The 23,954-nt window shown below is 30.4% G+C and overlaps 2 protein-coding genes across 3 annotated transcripts in view; one reads left to right on the forward strand and one right to left on the reverse strand.

The window, feature by feature from the left end:
* The window catches only part of LOC143921569 (B-cell receptor CD22-like), a 520,711-nt gene that overhangs the window by 396,492 nt on the left and 100,265 nt on the right, over window positions 1–23,954 (reverse strand). Inside the window, exon 4 of the mRNA XM_077444921.1 lies at window positions 15,204–15,314. Coding sequence (XP_077301047.1) covers window positions 15,204–15,314 — 111 coding nt within the window. The remainder of the gene's footprint in view (window positions 1–15,203; window positions 15,315–23,954) is intronic.
* LOC143921513 (uncharacterized) overlaps window positions 1–23,954 on the forward strand; it is a 381,855-nt gene that overhangs the window by 83,595 nt on the left and 274,306 nt on the right. The window lies entirely within an intron of this gene.

Consider the following 23,954-nt stretch of genomic DNA (forward strand, 5'->3'; position numbering starts at 1 on the left):
TAATCGTATGACTTATTCTGTTTATTTATGTATTTTAACTATCATCTATAAGTGCATATTTTATTACATAACTAGCATAGATTGGGAAGGTTCAAAATTTATAAGATCAAATTTATATTTTACTAGTGTTGTGTCCGTTGATTTCAACGGGCGGTTTCCGGAAAGGAATTGTCACACGAATTAAAATAAATTATTTAAACGATACACAAATTAAAATAAATAAAGGTATTTGTGACTCCAAATCGATCGTTTCTTATCAGAGTTTGCCAATTTTATCTGATCATTCTTGAAACGGTTCCTCAAAATTGGTAAAAAATCATCATTCCTGCTGTCACAAATTTTCTGTATTTATTGTATGTACAATTTGTAAAAACTATGTACAAATCTAAAATCCATAGATTTCTCAATGGATTAATTCTGTAATTAATTAATTAATTAATTGTTATTTCGTGTTCTTCAGCTACTAGAAATATGTACAGTGATTTATGTAATAATAAAAATGCTGCATTGTTTGTAATTAATTGTCCAGGAAGGTGCATTGGGGTCTGCCTGTCAAGTCTTCCTGGTATATATTATATCTACGAGTATGTAAAATAAAAATATTATCGGTCACTGACTGCTTGACTACTGTCTATTTATCAAAAAATACTTACAACAATTTGTAAATTTACATCCATTTACTGGCCGATATTTTTAAGTATTTTAATTATTGTATTCTTTTTATTTAATTATTGTATTCTTATTATTTAAGTATTTTAATTATTGTATTCTTAACTTATACCAATTGAAATTAATCTTGTAAATATCCTGAATATTCCGGTATTAACGAATAATTTGTCTACGGTTTGTAATGCTAAAACTATTGATGATATATGCATATATTGAAAATAAAATACAACCGATAAATTCATTACACTCTGATATTTATATTTTATTTAAAAAAAAATCAGTTTCGTGTCTTGGAAAAAAATATTCGTATAACATGTCAAAGCGTGACTTGTTTAAGTTTAAACTCGATATGTTTGTAAACGTGCATGCAAGTTGGGAAAGTAATTAAAAGTCTCGCGAAAGATTCATTTAAAACTTGACGTTGCGACTTCGTCGCCTTTCAAAAAATACGCAAAAAATACACAAAATAAAAGAAGCAAGAACGTCATTCTCGAAGATTGCGAGTAGTAAAAAGAAGAAAAATCTTCGGCGTAAAAAAGTTAGTCTTCATCTCGTTTATAATCCCATATCGTCAAGTTATATTGCGCGTCGCGAAAGCTCGAGCTTTCGACAAAGCGGAGAGCTTTCGGCGTCGGACATCTCGACAAAAAGCGAATGAATAATTAAGGATATACATTTAAGACTGCAATTATGGGAGGACTTGTTGTTTACGAGACAGCCGACAAGTATCCGACCGTCAAATTAAAAAGCCACGTACACGTACAGCTTCCCATGGCCTTCTTCTACGGCTCCCCTCGCGCCGGAAGAAGTGGACTAATAACTCGGTGGTCGCTCGTGCCAGAGTGTCGACTTAATAAAACTTTTTCGAGACGGCAATTTGTAAAGATATCAAATGAATTTAAACGGCCACGGTGAAAGTGACGAATTTTAACTAGACTCCTCGAGCATCGGCGATGTGCTGGGTAGATTATTTGTTTGCAACTGAAAATGTTTGTAGCATTTATCAATCTCAACTGAGGAATTATTGTGTTTGTGTGTAACTTTATAAGAAGCACAGGACTTACAGGAGTATCTTGATATTTTTGAGCTTGCCAATTTCATACCGTATTATTTTTTATCGGTCTCCGTGACGAACCAGAATGTTAAATTACAGAAAACGCAAATATCGGAAGACAAAGATCGAAAATCGAAAGATCTTAAGTCGAAAGATAAAAAAAGGGTGCATGGTAAACGGTACATACTTACTTAATTTGCGCGAGCAGGATACAACAGGAACAAGAGGAACAGGCTTTTCCTCCCGTATTAATGTGCGCGCGCAGAATACGGGAGGAAAAGCCTGTTCCTCTTGTTCCTGTTGTACCCTGCTCGCGCAAATTAAGTGAGTATGTACGTGAGTATGTACCGTTTACCATGCATCCTATTTTTTGATCTTTCGAATTAAGATTTTTCGATTTTCGATCTTTGCCTTCCGATATTTGTGTTTTCTGTAATTTAACATTCTGGCTCGTCACGTAGACCAATTATTTATACATGTAATATTTATGAAATCAAATCATAGTAATGTAATTTAATATATAATTTCGAAAGAGACTTTGCATATATGTATGTAACCTTGGTTGGTTGGTTCGTAGACAACACATTCTATTTATTTTTTTTCGATTCAAAGAATTCGATGTCTCCGGGGGCGAAGGCGCCGGATTCTGGTATACATATAATTTCGAAAGAGACTTAGTATATACATATGTTTGTTTGTTCGTGACAGTCAATTTAATAAAAAAACAAATGAGTATTTAAATAAGTTTATATAAAATAAAACTATTCAAATAAATTTAATAAAATGTTTACTATTAGATTAGTCATGTTTAAGCGGTTTATATTACAAATACTGAGCGAAGCCGGGTAAAACCTCTAGTTATAATATAACTAGCTGAACCCGGCATGCGTTGCAATGCCACAATAAAGCGTGTAATTCCTGTTTCAAGTGATAGTTGGAGTTCAACTAACGTCTCTTCAAAGCCGTGCTATCATAAACCAACTGGTAACGTATTTACCAACGAACAGATTTCTTTGTCTACACAGTGGTGCTTCAAACTTCGCTTCGGTAAAATCGTAATTACGAAAATTATTTTTTCCCGTTTTTTTTCACAGTAAGCTTCCCGGACATGCATACAATAAATCCTGAAAGTGCCATCGTAATCGGTTGAATGGTTTAGGAGACTTAACGAGACAGACAGACAAACAAATAGACATTCAATTTTATATACATATATAGATTATTTATACATGTAATATTTATGAAATCAAATCATAGTGATGTAAAAATGTCTGCAGTCAAATTGAAAATACCGGTTTGAAATATTTATAGATTTGAAATTATAATATAACTAGCAGAATAGACTATGTATGTATGTAGTGGTAAGCATATAATGTTTTGAACAAAGTTTGAATCTGTTTGGCCTTCCTGGTATATATCTATTTAAAAAAATAATAATAGATATGTAATAATAATAATAATATAATCAAGTGTATAATGTTTCTGGCCAGGAAGGCGCATTGGGGTTACCTGTTAGGCATTCCTGGTATAAATTAAAAAATAAATTTACAGCGTAATTTAATCATGTTATAGCTTTCATTCTTTTCCTTTACATTTGTTTATTTTGTATTTACCTTTTTCATTTGTTTTATATTTGTAAATTTCAATTTCTTCTTATATTCTATTTTATAACCTTTTTCCAATATTTTAATACTATAGGTTAATTATGCAATGTTCTATTTTGTCATGTTATAGCCTTTATTCTTTTCTTTTTCATTTGTTTTCCTTATATTTATCTTTTTCATTTTTTTTATAATCTTTGTAAAAATCTGTTATTGGACTCGGATGTTACATATATTATATATTTACTATTTGTTTTTTATACATATGTATCTACATCCTGTTGTCTGTTGATTTTTCAATAAATAAAATAAAAAGTAATAGCCTGTCAATTATTGCTTAACGCATCCATAACCAATTTGATATACATATGTATAGTACATATTATGTATTCATCATCAAATGGGATTTTGAATTATTTTCCAATTCCGTCAACATTTATGATAGTTTGACTCAATATGTACATATATTATATATGTATGTCATATCTATACTCTACATCGTTATAATAATGATTCTAATTAAAAATGCGGAATTTAAGCGTCTGTCTTCACCTGGCAGGAGTTAACAGCCCGCTCGTTATACAGGACTGCTCAGAAGCACCGGAAACGACATTGCGATAGCGAAATGCAAATTCCGTAGGTTTTCGCGTGGAGTACAAAGTCGTCGCATAAATCTTCGCGAAAAATAAAACAAAAAGACTCTGTACCGAAAAAAAAATCAAAAAAAGAAGTCGACGTTAGTGAAAACAACGTAACGTGTGCGGTAGTTTTCGCAACGTATCTTGATACGTATGGGGGTTGGGTATAGTACGTTCGTGTACGGCACTGGCTCTCGCCCAGATCGCTAGTTTCCATCTTATTTATTCGCTCTAATGAATAAACTCGTGTAAACTCGGTAGTATCGAACGTGTGCACGTATACGGAGCGTAACGTTACGCTCCGTCGAAGATCGTAGGATTTTAGAGGCGAGATCCGGCTGCAACAAAGATGCAATTTCTCCGTGTGAAAATGCATCGACAGACTTCAAAGGGCGAGGAATCGTAGATGAGTTTTTTTACGATCTTTGAGAGTTTGGTTTATTTTGGACAAACGACACAGTGGAATTTAGAAGCTTTTAGCGTCGATGGAGAATAACTGTCGGTTGTGTTCGCGTTGAAGGGGTTTATTTTAGAAGTTTTATTTTGAATGAACATTGTTACTATTATTGTATCAAATACTTCTTAGAAATAATTTATTTAGTTTGTTTTTTAAATTTTTATAATTATATAATATTTATTTGGTTCCAAACTATTCCAAACTTTTATCTTTGATTTTCTTTTTGAAGTTTGACCTTAAGCCAATGAATAATTTCAAACACGAGCATGTAAAATATGCCGTTCGATTATAAGTTTATAAATTTTACACTAAAAATGTTCAAACTGAGTACTTTTTGAGCATATAATCGTAAATATGTTAATAAACAACTTAGATGAGCGTATCATTTCATTAATCAGAGGACATTTATTATTTTATATACTTGTTTAAATGTAAAATTAAGTAAAATATAACAATTGTAATTATTGAGTTTCAATACTTGAAATTATAATACAGGTTTCAGCAAAAAGTATATCAAAACCAGCCAATTTTGGAATTTGAAAACAGCTTCAGTTGGAAAAGTTGTTAAACATAGTATATAAATAAATATTACAATTGATAAATAGTTTAAGTTAAAAACGGCCATATTTATACCTTAGTAATGTGAAAAAACATCCCATGTGAAGTATTTTAGTATAAAATTATTTAATTTATATGATGGGATGAATAATTAAAAATAAATTAACAAAGTGGTGCTTATGTAGGTACAATAAAAAAAAACGTTAGAAAATCGATAAAATTTACGATTTTCACAAACCTTAATAGGCTTAATTATTTTGTACAATTCCTCATGACACAGACTTTAATCTTTTCGAACTTAAGCTGTTTTCAAATTGCAAAATATTCGATGTACTCTAATGTGCATATTTATTTTCCGAACTCAATTTGGAATAGAATAAAATAAAAATTCAAAGTTCATACTTAAAGACTTGGATATTTGTGACTCAAGTCGATCGTTTCCTATCAGAGTTTCCCAATTTATCTGATTTCATTGCTGAAACGGTTCCTCCATCAAATTGGCAAAAATCATTCTACCCGCTAAGTCACAAATATCTGAATTTGATTTATGTAAAATATGTAAAAATTGCTAAATCCATGGATGTCTCAATGGATTAATTAATTAAATAATTAGTTGTCAGTTTAGTGATCTCCAGCCTCTCTATAATAAAAAATGATGCAATGTTTATAATCAATTTTCTAGGAAGGCCTTCTTGGTATACATCTATGTAAAAATAAATAAACATCTTTATATGTCAAAATGTCAATTCCATGCTTGAAATATAAAAACACACCATTATTAGTATGAATACACAATTATTGGTAACGAATCGAAGTATTTTAATCGTATTATATAATCTTAGAGATTTTTGTCGAGTGGGAAGAAATTTTTTTTTTACAAAACTAATAAAAATTCTAGTGAGGAAGCTTCTGCTTCGACTATTTTTCCAATATGAAATTATATATCCAATTAAACGGACAAGTTTGCCGGTAAGAATCCAAATCGAAAGCATCCACAGCGTTTGAAGTCGCTAGTACGATAAAAGTATCCATTATGAAAGTCTCTCGATCGGAATTGATTAACCATCCGCTTCGTTTACATTTGCGAAGAAAATTAATCAAAGAAAAATCTACCATTTTTATTATATAACAGAATATAATACAGAACTTTCCAATTCCGGATCGTTGTAATTTTCCCAGAATCAATCTACACATTAAAAGCGTGGCCTTTTATATCGGTTTATATTTATGTACGTGTAACGTATTATTCCCGTAATACGTAGGGTATGTGTGTGTGTGTATTTCTACGCCGAGAAGTAAAACCGGAAGATTCATTAATTAAACGAGGTCAGTGTTTAATTAAATTTGTTTTAATTGAAGATGGGGAAACTGCGCCACCGCAAAAGCATTTATCTTAAAATAGTGACGTCGGACACGGTGATTATTTATGAATATCCGACCCGCTTCACCCCGTGTATTTATTGTATTATTATTATCATTATTATTATTATTATTATTATCATCGTCATTATTACTATTTTATGTGTATGTGAGTGTATTTATGTCTGGCATAAACTAACTTTAGTCCCGGCGTGGATGTTGTTCGCACAATGCTAACTTTTGTCTTATATACCCATGGGTAAACTTCTATATGTAGAGATGTAACAATACATTGTATGAAAATTACGAGATTTTCCCTACATATTAACTGAAAAAGGCTGGATTTTGGGAAACGGGAAACATTGTTGATGGACCGATTTTTTTTTTAAAGTTTATGTCAAAAATGTGTATGAAATGTTTGATTTTTGATTTTTAAATGCTTTTTATTATTACGAAATTATGCTCTTAATACATCTCACATCTATTTTAATAGCTACTGATCTACTGATCATTTTCTATTTTACAATTTTAATTTAATTTTGTTAGTAATCATAGTATTATATTATTCTAATGTTAATGTACAGTATAATAGGAAAAAAGAGCTCAAAAACCTATTTACAATTCTTATAAATGCTCATAATACATCTAATACATAATAATAATTAAAGACTCTCTAAAGTCGATAACCTAAACCAGATTGTGTTTAGGTAATATGTGTTTATACGTGAAGGGTATAAACATTTTGTTGTAATCACCGAGACTCTCCACAAGTGTGTTAGTATGGTTATTAGTGATTATGTCATAGAATCTACTGGTTAGTTTGTTCGTAATGTCTGTAACAAACGGAATATTATATATGGCATGCATTTTTTTCAAGTTAGTATATATGGGTGTATTATAAATTTTTTTTAGGGACTTATTTTGTATTATTTGGGGCTTGGAAAGGTTAGTATTCGAGGCGTTATTCCATACAGGTGAAGCATAGGTTAATAATGATAATATGAGTGCGCGATATAATTTTATTTTATTTTGAGTTGATAAAGAACTATGGCGATTAAATATTGGGTATATTGAGGATATACCCCGCGATACGAAATGACTTTTTTTACAATGTATACGGAATTGAAAGAAAATACCAAGATTTAAAAATCAATATCTTGCTACGCATAATGGAAAAGCTTTATTTATATACATACATATATAGTTTTTGATCAACTTTTAGTCGTATATATGTATATATATTGTTACGTAGGGGTGGAGGATCCAAGTAAAAGGCCAACAGTCGTTTCACAGCATTTATTGATGATTCAGGAGATACACGTATTGTCACCGCTCAGTCCAGAATGAATTATATCGCCTAAGTACCGCCTTATAAAGGGTAGATCTCTCAGGACGCCTAATCGGTTTACCTGTTGTATAGTCACGTATTCGGATATGTATTTCCAAGATATTGGGATATATATATATATATATATATATATATATATATATATATATATATGTATATATATATATATATATATATATATATATATATATATATATATATATATATATATATATATATAATTTATCATGATAATTTGTATGAATATTTATCGAAAATAATATTAAACTATTATACCACAGAGATCTTTTATATTTTTAATACATTTAAATGTGTAAAACATTTATATAGAAAATATGCATAGAATGAAATTGAATTTGTTATATAGATTTCATTATTGAATATTTGAATTGGAAGCGTTTGTGTAAACTTTGGTTTTCAAACTGTGTTCTGTATAAACTTGGTATTCGGTAGAGGTTAACCAAAAGTTCCACAGACATAGGATTGGATTAAATATAATAATATTTTATACATAAATGATTAGATTTAAAGCTAAATTAGCAGCAGAGCGAGATTTTTCATATTGAAATCTCAGTCTTAAAGCTTGAAATGTCATATTATACTCTTATTATTGATATAAAACGTCTATTATTTTTTATTTATTTTCAATAAAACGTAGGTATATTAAATTTTAACTTAGGTATAGGACATTGGTTAAAATCGATAACTTTTTTATAAGCCTTGGGTCGCCTTTATATCATTTTATACGTAAATATATTACTTAAAGTGACCCAATACTTTAATTTTATATACATGTCTGTATAAATATATATATACATTTTACTTCATCTATGTACGAAGTAACAATAGATGAAGTTTTGTGATCATGCGAAAATTCGAACTCGAGATTTTGACTGATTCCCAGATTCAATCACTGATCACGTTTTCATGATCTAGAAAAAATGTGAGTGTGTGTGTGTCTGTGTATTTTGAGGATTTTTTGAACACCGTTAGTCCTATCGAACTGAAAATTAGTATGCTTTCAATACTAATTCCCAAAAATATTCTTAACTGCAGCGTGTTTATCGTCTGTTTAACGGGGAGCTGAATGACGTTGATCTATTCGGTATTTCCTTACATCAATTCAGGACTGCCATCAGGAGAGTTTTGATTGATTGATCCATTTCTATTTCTATTTCTATTATATATTCTTTATCAAATTATATTATATCACTTTATGATTATCCAATTATATTATATCACTTTATGTTTATCCAATTATATTATATCACTTTATGTTTAATTATGCATTTTCTTATTTAGTCATATTTTAGTTTTTATTCTTTTCTTTTTCATTTATTTGTCTATATATACATATGTATGTACTTTGCTTAGATGTTTTTTTTTATTTATTCTTTATTTTTATGAATTTCTACATCTGAGGCCTGTTGATTTTTACATACCTCCTTTACGTTTCACATGGCTTTTTTGTCAGTGGTCATTTTTATCTCTTATTCGATCGTTTTCATACTTTGCCATATTGCTCATTTTTTACATACCTCCTTTACGTTTCACATGGCTTTCGTGTTAGTGGTCATTTTTATCTCTTATCCGTTCGTTTTCATACTTTGCCATATTGCTCATTTTGGTCATCAATACACGTCAATGTATCGTCTGCCATTACGTTGGAGATAAAATATCGTATACAACGCGTTTTAAAAACGGGGCCCGTAAACCTTCCTGACGTTTAATAAGCGTTCGTCCCGTGTCTTCCAACCTGTTTGCCTTGATATGGCCATTTAAGATTTTAATTGTTTAAACGCCTGTAATTCACTCTATATTTTATAAAATTTGCTCTATAGGTTCTCGTTATCTCTAATATTTAAATATTTATAGTTTTAACTCTCATATGTATATAAAAATTTGGCGTCTAGCTTCATGTAATGTAATACACGATATATATTGATTTTTGGCCAAATATGTCAAATCTGACATTTCACTGTATATCTGCTCAGTCGGTTTTATCTGCGAGATAAGTATTCAATAAGAAGTTATGTTGTATCTAATTGTTAATATGACTTACAATAAGCTTACATACATTTAGGTATTTACAATAAGCTTAATTCAATAAATAAATAAATCGGTTACTGAAATTTTTATCTATGCGACGTAAATTTTTTTCCAATTTTTAAGTTGACAGGAAATGGTACCTACCCTTATAGGTGTCCTATTTTTTTAAGTTTTTGAATTCAATTATCTCCCAAACCACTAATTTTTTTTATATATTGTCTTATTTTATAGCTTTTTTTTACTACAGTTTTTTTTATTTAATATTCTCGTGATATGACGCAAATTTTCCACTAGGTTAATGGTGGGAAATCCAAAATTCAAATTTTTCGCTCCAGCCTAACACAGACTCGGAAACTACATAACCGTCGTAGTGTCGAGATCAAACGGCCCCCTCAGGCCGTTAATTATAATCTTTGAGCATTTCGAAACTCGCGCAATGCGTCACATCCGGAAAGATTAATTTGCTGCAACAATTAGCGCCAATTTGCCTCCGACAAAACGTAGTACCTGTGTCGTACACCTGGTTCGGTGGGTGTGTGAGCTTCGCCTTTAATTGCAAATTGTGCCATTAACCCGACACACCAGGCAAAGCTTTTCAATTACACTAGGTGTATATTTAATTGTACCCCTTCGAGGTGGATTTAGCCTACTTCTCTCTATCTACGTATGTATGTGTATGTACTAGTCTAAGTAAAGAGAGCGACTCACTTTGCCTAGCTGAGCTTGTTAAATAACGCACAATTTGATACATTACCTCGACGGATCGGGATGGATTTATAATTTGAAGGATTCGGATGCGAGGATGGGCTCGAAAGTGGGAGGAAGAAGCTGGAGTGGTTGGAGTAAACTTTGGGCAATTGAATTAGTTGGAGTTTTTGGTGGCTTTGTAGGTGAGTTTTCGGCTAATGCGGTGTTGTATTATATTATGAAATGTTTCAGTTCGTGTTTTGAAAGGCGATGGGTTTTTGTAAATGTTAAAAATATTATTATTACAGAATTGCTTGTTTGTATGTATGTATGTTTGTTTGTTTGTCTACTTAAAAATCCAATTTTCAACTCAAGATCTCCAAATTTGGTATACAACTCGTATTTCATACTTTAGCGTATTTAATTAATATTATGTATTAAATGTATTATGAGCATTTATAAGAATTGTAAATAGGTTTTTGAGCTCTTTTTCGTATTATGCTGTACATTAACATTATAATAATATAATACCATGATTACTAACCAAATTAAATTAAGATTGTAAAATAGAAAATGATCAGTAGGTCAGTAGCTATTGAAATAGATATAAGATGTATTGTGAACGTAAATTCGTAATAATAAAATGCATTTAAAACCTCCCTCCCCTTATTGGTGTCCTCTTTTTTATTTTAAGTTTCTGAATTCAATTGTCTCCCAAACTACTAACCAAATTAGACTGAAAATTTTTTACATGTAATAGAAATCATAAATTTTATACCCTAATATTTTAAAAATATTTTTACCTCAGCCAGAAGTAATACTTTTACTCTAGAGAATCGAAGTTTTTCATGTTTTTATCAGAAACCTTTTGGCTTATTGAACTAAAATTTCATATCTAGAAGTTTAAGCTTAATATCAAGTTATATATGTATATGAAATTTGGTGAGCATCTGTCAACCAAAAGTGGTAGTTTATTTTATTTTCATTATAATACTTCGCTCAGTATTGTAAAATAAAAGGCGTAAGCATGGCGAATCTAATAGTAAATATTCATTTGTTTTTTTATTAAATTTATTTCAATGGAAAAAAAATATAATATTCAACCAATTGAATTGTCGTCATAGAAACTTTGTTTTGTTACACACTTATATACATACATACATACAAAGTATCTTTCGAAATTATATATATGATATAAATATAAATAAATACGTAAATCCCTCCAATTTGTGCTTCGAAAGGTGTTTTGTGAATTTTTTTCAAGCAAAAGTTCTTCAAATATTATTAAAGTTGTAATTAAATATTAATGAAACATTACAAACAGCATATTATGTTGTTTTGTACTTTTTATTAGAAATGGAAAAAGTTAAGCACTTATAATTTAAAATTCACTTTGAACCAGCTACGATGTAAGTCTTTAGCATCTACTCGTTAGAATTATTATAAAAAACGTTTTTATACATTGTTTTATTTTTAAATTAACGAAACGATGTTCCCAAGAAGAATTTACAATTTGTAATACAAGATATTCGTTTTGATGTTTTGAATAAAATAAATTATATTATTCTTTTTTTAAATATGCAAGTATTAATTCAGTGAATAGTTTAAGTACTTTTGTTCGTCATTATATATGTATGTAACATCTTCATGTATGTTTAAGTCCAAATGTGAAGAATTGTTAATTTTATTTAATTTTAATATGTTTTTGTAATTTTTCTTTTTTGTTTGCTTTATGTGGTGCTCACTGTAGATGGAATATAATATTTTAATTTATATTTGTATATTTTTTGTCTCACTGTACTGCTTTCTTCTTTATATTTTATTCTGTATGTGTGCCAATTTAAAAAAAACAAAATTGATATATTATTCATAAGTAAATATTACAATATGTATGTAGATAGAAGCATTTTATATTAAAAACGTTCAGTTCGTTTATAAAGTAATCATTCGAAATCATTTGTTGTTATGTGGCTCAAGTACACGTTCTCGACACACATTTGAATTTTTTCCTTTTTTTTTTATTAATTTTTTTTTTATATTTTGCCTTCGACATCATCATCTTTTCCGGCCTTTCGAGTGTTTGTTCCCTTTGTTGCGCCTCCCTTTGCCGGCATCCCATAATTTAATTTGGTAGGGGAACCTCTTATCTTTCGGTCAAAGATATTAAAACTTGAATCACGAGTGCTTTGATAAAATTTCGTCTCTTTGATGACGATGAGCACCAAAAAAAAAATCGTACCACGCGAATTTTCGGGTCAGCTTTACCATTATATGTATATCTAATTAACTTCGATACGAAGCGAATCAATACCGTTGTATAATATATATATACATATATTTGAGGGTATTAATTGATTTTTTTTTTAATTTTTAAGCTCGGGTTGGTTTATCTGGTACGAACACCACAAGAATGCACACACCCCGCCAGTTAGCCGTGTAAGTTTTGGCTTTCGCGATAAGGCCAATAGCGAGGGCCATAAAGCAACCTCGAATAACGAGTACCGGTTAATGGGCGAGACGAGTCGTTGCCGTAGAATGCGCCAAACTCGGCTTTTATTACGAGCTCGTACTATGCGCTGCACACAGCGAGCTAGCGTTCTCCGTGCAGATTTTACCGTTTGGCCGAAATTAAACTTTACTCGAAAGAATCCCTATTATAGTCGCCGCTGCTTACCGAAATGACCAATTATAATGAAATGATGATTTCACTGTTCAAAACAGAGGGCTGAATTGAATTTATAATTGAGAAAAAGTGTATAGAAAATTTAATTTGCTTAAAATTTAATTGCCGCAGTTATATAATTATTCCTTACAAGAAGATTATTCCTACACTAATATTACTCGCACAACAATACCATATATAGAAAAACAATAGTAAATACAATAAAAACAAATTGTACAAAAATCAAGACTCTTTGGGCAATAATCCGTTCACTGTTTGTCACATACGAGAAGTTTTGTATTTCTTAGCATTAATCGAGAATATTTATACTGAAAATCAGATTATCAATGAAATGTAATCAATATTATACATATATTTTAATACAACTTGTATATTTCTATATTTAAAAAATCACCATTATAGATTAGTGATTAGCATGAAATGCTTTCAAACCAAGTGGTCATGGGTTCAATCTCTGCGCAGTGCTGCTGGCCAGAGCTTGGATGTGAATCCAGGTTGATCGTTTTCTATCAAAGTTTTCCAATTTATCTGATTATCATTGAAAAAGTTGTAATTAAATCTTATTTATTTGCTTGATACTATCTTGATAGATTTTATTATATTTTATTTATTATTTTAGCTATAAATTATTCGTAGCTTCAAAAATATTTTTTTTTCTCTTCCTTCTGTATTTTTTTTAATTTTTCTATTTGCCTTGCCGGAGTTACGCATTAGATAAAAAAAAATGTAGGCCACTGTGGTATATTTTGTGAATATATTAATAAAATTTAATTTGAGAAATATTTTGGTGCATTTATTCAGAAAGCGCCTCAAATTTTCCTAGCAAAAGTTTAGGCAGGGCGAATGGACTAAAAACAACAATTTAATTTTTCATTTCATAATACATACATATTATGTATACCAAAATTCAGAGTTATGTGTCTTTGAGAAGTCTGTAGGTCTACATAAAGTTTAATTGATAAAAGTAGATACAAGTTTAAAAAATAAATTCGTTGTGAGATTAATTTCTTGGGTAAACAATGGGTAAAACTTTTGAATCAAAAGTGAAAATTCAGAGTTTAATGTCTTCAGATTAAAATAATGATACAATTTATTGGAAACTTTCAAATATATGTATCATGGTTGATATCTATAATTGTTTCGCAGTATTCAAATTTTGATTTAAAATATTTTTGAATGCTATTTCTTCATATTTAAGATTAAAAAGTATATTGATCATAGAGACTACATTGACAAGAATGAATAAAAAGATTTAACGTAGCCACGTTAAGGCATTTTAAATTGAAAATATTCGAGATCCACTCTCGCACTACTAGGTCACATTTAGTATTCAATTCTCAGACGCAAAATCTCGAAGCTCTCGCGCTACAAGCATTTAAGGCGAAATGGCATCTGGCGGCGTAGAAATGGATTCGGCAAAAATTCAAACCAACCTCTACCATTTACCCTCAAACGAGAGGGTGCGACGGAGGGAGGGTTTGGCTAAAAAAATAACAAATCGGAGCGATCCTGGTGAAAATTCACCACTTTCGACTTCGAAACACTCGCCCATTTACATGGAAATCGTCCCGCTGCGAGCTTTCGTAATTTCCAGACGTTTCCAACACCCACCCCCCCTCCCTGAATCTTCCACCCTTTCCATTTCAGTCTCGGAAAATGGGCGAAGGGTTGACTGGGGAGTGACGATTAGCGAGAAGGGGTAAGTTTGACCCCGGAGTCACCTCCCCAGAGGGTCTCTCGGTTTTGTCGACAAGTTATTAAGGCGAATGGTGTGACGTATTCCAGTCAGATGACAACCTTATTTATTCAACGTTTTGACCCTTTCGCTGTTCCTCTGTCACGATATCGCTTTGTCTGGATCTTTGTGTGGAAAATTGAACGATTGAAAAATAAAATAGACAGACTTCATGTATACTGGTTTCACTAAATTAAAATAATGGTATCGTGCATTATAAATATCAGCTTCGTCATTCATCGTCGATAAAATTTTACACTTTCATACATATTATATAATTACTTTCATATGTATTATATTTGTTCTTTATCGTTTTCATTATAAAATTATTAATCAACCACTATATAAATAGAACTAGGACTCACCTCCTCTAACTTCGCAAACAAGTACTAGATTTGATCCTTCTTCTAACGGACCAATAGTACCAGCTACATCTCTTCCAGAGTTGTCGTACATTAAAAGTTGATGTGGAGGCACTGTAAAGAGAAAAAAATAAAATTAATAATTGCATAACATATTTATGACAGTAAATTTAAATTGGTGCTTTCAGTAGTTGTATGAAACTTTGAATAAAAATCAAGTCATTCGGTTATTACTGTTGATTACAAGCAACGCCATATAAAAGCAAATCGTTGCAAGCATGCATTCAAATTCAAATGCATTCAAATTGTTTTACAATTCGACGTTTTACGTGCAAGCTAAAAACAGACATTAAAATGCATGAACATAGATCGATACAACAATGTAGTGTACCGTTGCTACATTTTTGTTGCCTTTGCTTTCGAACAAGATACATGTATATACACGTCTGTTTGCATAAAATAATTAGAAAAAATCGAATTGTACAAAAACGTAATACAGAAAAGACTCTCGTTTTTAATATAATACAAATTAACAAATTTTCATTAGAAAAATTGCTATTTAAGTAATGAAAGCTTTGAAAATAAAGAGTAAATGATTAGAGTTTGCACGTACAACATCATGTATATTATAGTAAATATACGCAGAGTGAAAAGTATTCAATGTGTGAGTATGTGGAAGCTCTGAAGATTTAAAAGCTTTCAAAATTTAGCATATAATGTAGTGGCCGTTTAACGTCAGTCATTTTTCACAAAGTTCCTATTCAAATTTCGCTTATGCCGGTGCGGTCAGCAGGAGGAGAGTTTTCACGAGGCTTTTCCGGAAGTGGAAGTTTCCATACAAAATCCGTCTCGTAAAATCCGCCTTTTGTTGTGTTGCCCCGATGCACTTTCTGACGTATGCACTGCGTGTCAAGCCAATAAGTGTATGAAAAGTTTTTCCGGCCTAGTGTGGGGGAGGTGGAAAAGCTTTCAGAAAAGTACGCAAAAGTCCACGGAGCGAAGAGAGGAGAGAGCTGCGAGTTTTCAAGAAAAACATTTCAGAGGAAAATAAAAAGGGGGGAAAATAGCACGCAGGCGGAGACCGCAACGCGTATTTAATGCTTTCGTTATGGTTCCGACTTCCTTAAGTTGCCTGCGAATGTTTTAGTTATTTGATGTTATGGTCGTTTCTCACATAACATTAAGTTCATTACAAGTTACTTTATTTATTTTCATTTATCGTATTTCCCCCCCCAAAGCACTATGTGCAACACGTCGTGTAAAAATCTGTGTCACGGCGTATAAATTTCAAGCCATAATAAAAAATACTGAAACTGTATTATTTTAATTTTCATTAAAAAAATATATAAAACAAACTTCATATGTGCTGAATATTATGAAAGTTATAACAGTGGTATAATAATTTATTATAAAAAAAACTTTAATCAATTCCAAAATATTCTTCTATGGATTTAGAAACTTTTTGTATTACCTTTAAAAAGATTATATTAAAATTAATCTATCTATATATGTATATAAGAACGTCTGTGTGTTTGTTTGCTTCGAATAGGCTCCTAAACCACTGAACCGATTACAATGAAACTTTCATAATTTGTTGTATGCATGTTCGGAAAGATTAATGTGAAAAAAAATCGCCCAAAAACGGGAACGGAAACGGGAAAAACGAAAATGAGTGTCATTGCAACGCAATAATTACAAATGTTTTCGCGCCGTGACCTGCGTTGTTAGGGTAAATAAATAAAAAATTGAATTATTTCAAATGTGTTCGCTGCCTGCGTTTTTTCGACAAATGGGATCGGGAACTAGAACGAGAACGGGAAGGGGAACGAGAAGGGGAACAGGAGTTGCATGCGTTATTATGGTATTGCAACGCATGCCGGGTTCAGTTAGTCATTTTATATATTTCAACTGATCAACTGAGATAAGGTTTGTATACATATTAAAAAAATTATATTATATGTAAATACATATAACATGAATTTTTTTTAACGTCTCGTAAGAGTTATAAATAATCAGAGGCGTGGACTAGTGGTTAACATATTATACTTTCGAGCAGAGTGGTCACGAGTTCGAGTCCCATTGCTGGCCAAATCTTGATTTGTGACTCCAGTCGATCATTTCTTATCAGAGTTTGCCAATTTTTCCGATTTTAATTGAAACGGTTCCTATAAAATAGCATTTAATTTCCAATCTCTCTTTAAATCTCAAGTTATTCAGTGTCTTAAGGTTTGCCAATTTCTATACGTACAATAAAAATGCTATAAAAATTTCTCCATAAATTTCACCGTGGATGATTGTATGAATTCGCATCGTATACAAATGCTTGTATTGGTTGTATTATCATATTGTAAATGGTTTCTGTAAAATTGGCATCTCCTTTCCTATCTCTCTTGCTAATCTCAAATGGGTCGCCAATTTGATTTTAAAATGCTGCAAAAAATTCTGCATACATGTCACTGTGGATGTTTGTATGAATTCGCATTGCATTGATTGATTGTATTGTATCTGTGTAAGTGCACTTGTCTCTTTGGAGCGATCTGTAAAGGCGAGTGTTCATGTTCTATGAAATATAATTTTAAAAAATAAAAATAAAAATCAACTTTGATACAATGTACATATTTATTAAAACAACAAAAAATAAATGGAAATTTTAATAAAAGCGCATATTATATATAATATGTACATATAAATTTTGATTTTATTTTTACTCTAGTAAACATCACAGTAGCAAAATTTCAGAATAAATCTAGTAAAGTTTCAGAATACATGTAATAAAATTAGAAACGATTTATTTTTATTTTATTTTGAATTTTAAATGCCTTGTTCGTGAATAATGTATATATTCGCAATACATTTTAGGTCTATTATAGAAACTGATCTATTGATCATCTTCTATTTTACATACATTTTTACTTACCTCCTTTACGTTTCACATGGCTTTCGTGTTAGTGGTCATTTTTATCTCTTATCCGATCGTTTTCATACTTTGCCATATTGCTCATTTTGGTCATCAATATACGTTAATGTATCGTCTGCCATTACGTTGGAGATAAAATATCGTATACAATGCGTATGAAATATCCAGAATCTCGGATACGGTGACGTCTATGACGGTACGTAAGGCTACCATAATCTATCTTCAACCTTTTCGCCTTGATATGGCTATTTTAGATTTTAATTGTTTAAACGCCTAGAATTCACTCTATATTTTATAAAATTTGCTCTATAGCTTCTCGTTATCTCCAATATTGAAATATTTATAGTTTTAACTCTCATATGTATATATAAATTTCAAATTTGGCATCTAGTTTCATGTAATGTAATACACGATATATTTTGATTTTTGGCCAAATATGTCAAATCTGACATTTCACGGCTAAAAGTATATCTCTTCACGGAGTTTTATCTGCGAGATAAGTATTCAATAAGAAGTTATGTTGTATGTAATTGTTAATATGATTTACAATAAGTTTACATACATTTAGTTTTTTACAATAAGCTTATTATGTTTGTATTTAGAGTGTTATGTTATTTTAATGTAAAGGAAAAAAGCTCAAAAGTCTATTAACAATTCATTTGAAAGTTTATAATATGTACGTTTTATACTTAAATTTTATTTAAACTTTAAATTTAATACTGTTTTAATCCAACAATCTAAAGCAGATTGTGTTAAGGTAATCTGTGTTAATACCTCAATGGGTATACATAGACATCTTATTGTAATCACCGAGAATATTCACAAGCGTATTACTATGGTAATTATAAATTATTTCATAAAACATCTTAGTTTGTTTTAGTATTTTTTTTAAATATTATTAAGTGTAAAATCATAATGGAAATTTATGATTAAGTCAATCATTAAAACACTAAATTTTAACGACTGACACAATCTTTACATCGCGTAAAAGCGTTGTAAAATTAGCTTCAATCATAATTTAATGCATTTTAAATGGGATCTCAGATAGAGCGATGCACCGTGCGCGATTCGAGACACGTCGACAAAGATTGATGACATTTTAATCCCCCGTTTCACAAAACCAACACTCGTGCGGGGAAATTCAGACACGAACACGACTCGGGGGTGAATTCCCGATGAGGATTTTCTTAATTTTTCCCTTCGTATGTAAATCGTCGAGAGTATTTCGTGTCTCTAAGTGTTGTTGCGCAACGTATCGGCTTTTTCCAAGTACAACACAATGGGTTATGGCGTCGGCCAAATGAATTATTGTCCGATGAATAATGCATTGTTTTTGTGTGGCGTGCGCCGCCAGGCAATTTCGAATGGATAGCCTCGGCTTCCTTGGTCGGCAATATTTCCAAAATTAATACAACACGGGGTCGTGGGGGATGGGAGGAAATTGCCTCGAAGATCCGCACAAAATCATATTCGAATCGTATCGGATTATGCGGGTTTCGGTGCGCGGAGAAGGAAGTTCGCGGATAGAGCTTTCCAGCCTTCCGGTAGGTGTGATTCTCGTAAATCCAAACATTATGTACTACTCATATGTATGTATGTATGTATAATTGTACATAGGTTTTCAAGCTCTTTTTATATATCTGTAATGTCACTTTGGCTTAATTGTAGTCGATAATTAAAAAAAAGATTACCTAAACATAATCTACTGTAGGTCATCGACTTTAGTTATTATTTAATTAATATTATGTATTAGATGTATTATGAGCATTTATAAGAATTGTAAATAGGTTTTCGAGCTCTTTTTCCTATTATGCTGTACAATAACATTAGAACAATATAATACTTAAACACTACTGTATACTAGTATACATTAATAATCCTACTATTACATATGTAAATAAATTAAAGAATTCTTTGTGTTTTATATAATTTATCTTGGTACCTTTCCAAGCTCCACATAATACAAAATAAATCCCTAAAAATAATTGACGACACACCCATATATACTAACTTGAAAAAACTGCATGCCATATATAATATTCCGTTAGTTAGAGACATTACTAACAAACTAACCAGTAGATTCTATTACAGAATCACCAATAACCATACTAACACATTTGTGAAGTCTCAATGATTACAAAAAAATGTCCCTTCAAGTATAAACACAGATTATCAAAATACGATCTGCTTTAGATCGTCGACTTTAGAGAGTCTTTAATTAATATTATGAGCATTTATAAGAATTTTGAATAGAGTTTTGAGCTCTTTTTCCTATTATGGTGTACATTAACATTAGAATAATATAATACTATGATTACTAACAAAATTAAATTAAAATCGTAAAATAGAAAATAATCAGTAGATCAGTAGCTATTAAAATGGATATAAGATGTATTGTGAACATAATTTAGTGATAATAAAAAGCATTTAAAAATCAAATCACATTCTGCCTAAAAGGTGTTTAAAATATTTTATTTATTTATTTTATTATATTTTATTTGTGTATTTGTGTATTTACGTGTGGCCAGTAAATACATTAATAATACACATTTTATACATCATGTAATCATACATATGTATGTACATATAAAATAAATAAAAAGTCATTTCATTATATTTAACAAACATTCAAAGGCTAACCAAAATATTTATCTAAATATATAATATTTATCTAAATATATTTATTTAAGAAAATAAATATCTTCTAATAATAATAATGTATGGATAAAAAATTAGATACTGCCAAAATTTTGCATTAAGTTCAATGCACTTTCGTACATATGTACATATATAAGAAAAATTGAACGTTGTATGCTCGATGTAACAAGAATAGAAAGAAAACCAAAAATCATGTATGTATATGTAGTATGTATGTTACAGTGAAAGCATATTTCAAGTGAAAATATATTTTCACCAATTCAAGCAGTGAAAATGTATCAAACAATGAATTTACAGCGTTTAACCTATTCTAACCCTTAAATAATACCAACCCTATCAATCTAATCTTAAATGAATAAAACCAGCCCTGAAAATGTAACTGGTTATGATTTCACTGAAATGTCAGTGAAAATATATTTTCACTTGAAATATAATTTCACTTTTACATATATAAAAGGCTTTAGAAACAGTTACATCTACATGTAGGTACTGCAGTTTGAAAATGAAGACAAAATTTAATGGTGTATAGAAATTATTTGCGATTTCAGAAGTTAAAGTAATTTAGTTATTTAATATTTTCAAAAGCATTAGAATCAACAATAGTTTATTTTTATTAATGATCGTTTACAAGAATATGTGTTTATTTATCCACTTATTACACTGAGAAACAAAAAATCACGTTATTGAGTCACTATAGTGGAGCTAACCAATATTTTCTAAATTGACTTAACGAATTTGAATATGATAATGATTTTTGTTGGTGCGCATTTTCTCATTTAAAAAAAATGCGTAATTTTTCAATTTATTTAAATTTTGCGGTATTTAACTCAAAATTAAGTATTGTTGTCCTCAAAGTGAGTATTGCAATCATTAGTTAGATGTTTTTTTTATGGATTGTATTTTTTTTTAATACTTAAAAATATTTATAATTAATCATCCAGCGAGTTTTAAAAGTCAAAAATATATATTTTAGACATTTTTTTCAGTTTTTGGTTTTTTATTTTGTTTTATCAAAACTTTCTATTTGAGCAATAAATGATTTTACATTATGTTATATATAACAGAATCAAATTTTTCTGCCCATATAGAGTCTCACTACGTAAAATTTTGTAGTTTTTTGACCGTTTGTTATTTTTTTACCGGCCAATTATTGCTTTTTACTGACCACTTTTTTAAAATTTAGTTTCATTTGGTAACTTTTAAATTTTTCTATTTTACACAGCTAATACGTACCAACACGAACGGACGTACATTAGTTTTACTTCAAAGTACTAAATAATAGAAAGTATATCATGATTATGAAGAAATGTCATATAAATAAAGCTCATTCGAAATTAATTCGTTTAAGTGTGTGCGGAATGTATAAGTATAGCGTGACCGCAATTAATTTGGCAGATTAGAACGCTTTGTACGAAACTAAACTAAATAATAAAAAAGCGTGCATATAATAGATCAACGCGTGTAATTTAATTCGAGTACATTTACGATATAATTATCAGAATATGCTAATTCAGTAATAAAAAACAAGTATAAAATTAACTTTATCCGGGTGATCAAACTGTTAAACGTGAATTAAACTATGGTAATGTATAATTAAAAATATCATGAGATACAACCGGAATGTTTGCGATGGTATAAAGTTATATTAAAAAGATTGTCTGTAGTAAAATGCAAAATTCCAGTATGATGATTTGAATAGCAGTGAGTCGTTCCTCGGTTTAAATCTGAAATTTGGAATAAAAGTAATAATTCCTCCCGTCTTGAAATACAACTTAAGGGGGGTTGTAAGCAAGTAGTAAAGGAGTGAGAGCAAAATAAGGGGGATGGGTGGGTGGTAGGAGGCAACACTGAATTAATAAGTAAAACAAGAAATTTGAATTTAATGAAACAAGTTAAAAACGGGTCTGGGGAAATCGATACTGTTGCACGCGCCTCGACTACGCCGAGTTTTAAGCACGTATAAATTTTCACAGGAAAAATTGTAGAAAACTGAGGGAAAGTTATTAATACGGACTGCCACGAATATAAATCCTCGATTTTGAAATATAATATCAAAAGGTTCCAAACGGAATATTCAACATTTTACACAGTGGATGTTCCATACAAATTTTATCGCAACATTTGACTTGCTTCATTAATAACTGGTACGGAATTTTAAATGATATTTTTTGTTGAAAATGAAGTGAAATGAAAAATCTAAAAATTAAAATAAAATATGTCATTATTTGGAGATTTATTTATAAAAAAAATTATTCGAGGCGATATACTAGTAACGGATGAGTATGTCGTTTCATTAACATACATAAATCTACGTCTGATCAAAATTTAAAGGTAACAATAAAGTTTTCATCCCGAGGCATTCATATATAGACTCACCAGGGGTCGCAGTAACTTTTAGCTATTAAAACATTCGAGCTGTTAAAAAATCGAATATTTACAAGGAAAATCCCGTGGAAACCAAATTACAACGTTGCTATTATTTCTCTTTTCGCTAATTTTTAAAATATAGAAACCCAGGGTAAGCATACGTACATAGAGAATGGGACAAACGACTGAGAATAGTAAAATTAATGCTTAATAGCACTGAGCAACGTGACCAACCCCCGAACTATGTATGTATTTGAGGAATATAAGAAGGTTACAAAACAAAATTCAATAATTAAACATACTCACACGTTCACACATACCGTTTATAAGAGCATTTTCGATATAAATTGAGCGCAAATGTAGGGAAACTTACACAAGACAAAATTTACTTCCGGTTGTCGGATTTTGTTCAAAAATATAAATATAATTTAAAAAGTCAAAATAAAATAATGAAATATTGTTTTAAAGAACAATTACTAGTTACTTACAAATTATATCCAAAATCTTATCAGCTCTAAGTGAGTAATAAATTTTCAGATTTATACGTTCAAGGGCGTGGAAAAAATCGTATGGTCATTGCATATTTGACCTTTCTAAGAGGAAAGATCACATTTCCGGTTTATTAAATTTAATATTTTTTTTTACTATCATCATATTGATACAAGAATTATATTAGAATTTTCTCGTGAAGAGCACACCTGTTTAAGGGGTTGAAAAAAAAATAGTGGAAGAAAAATCTAACAATAGTAAACTGCCACTTCCGGTTGACGGATGCTCACCAAATTTTATATACATATATATGTAGCTTGGTA

The sequence above is a fragment of the Arctopsyche grandis genome, chromosome 13 (genome assembly GCF_051622035.1).
Source record: "Arctopsyche grandis isolate Sample6627 chromosome 13, ASM5162203v2, whole genome shotgun sequence".
Lineage (NCBI taxonomy): Eukaryota > Metazoa > Arthropoda > Insecta > Trichoptera > Hydropsychidae > Arctopsyche > Arctopsyche grandis.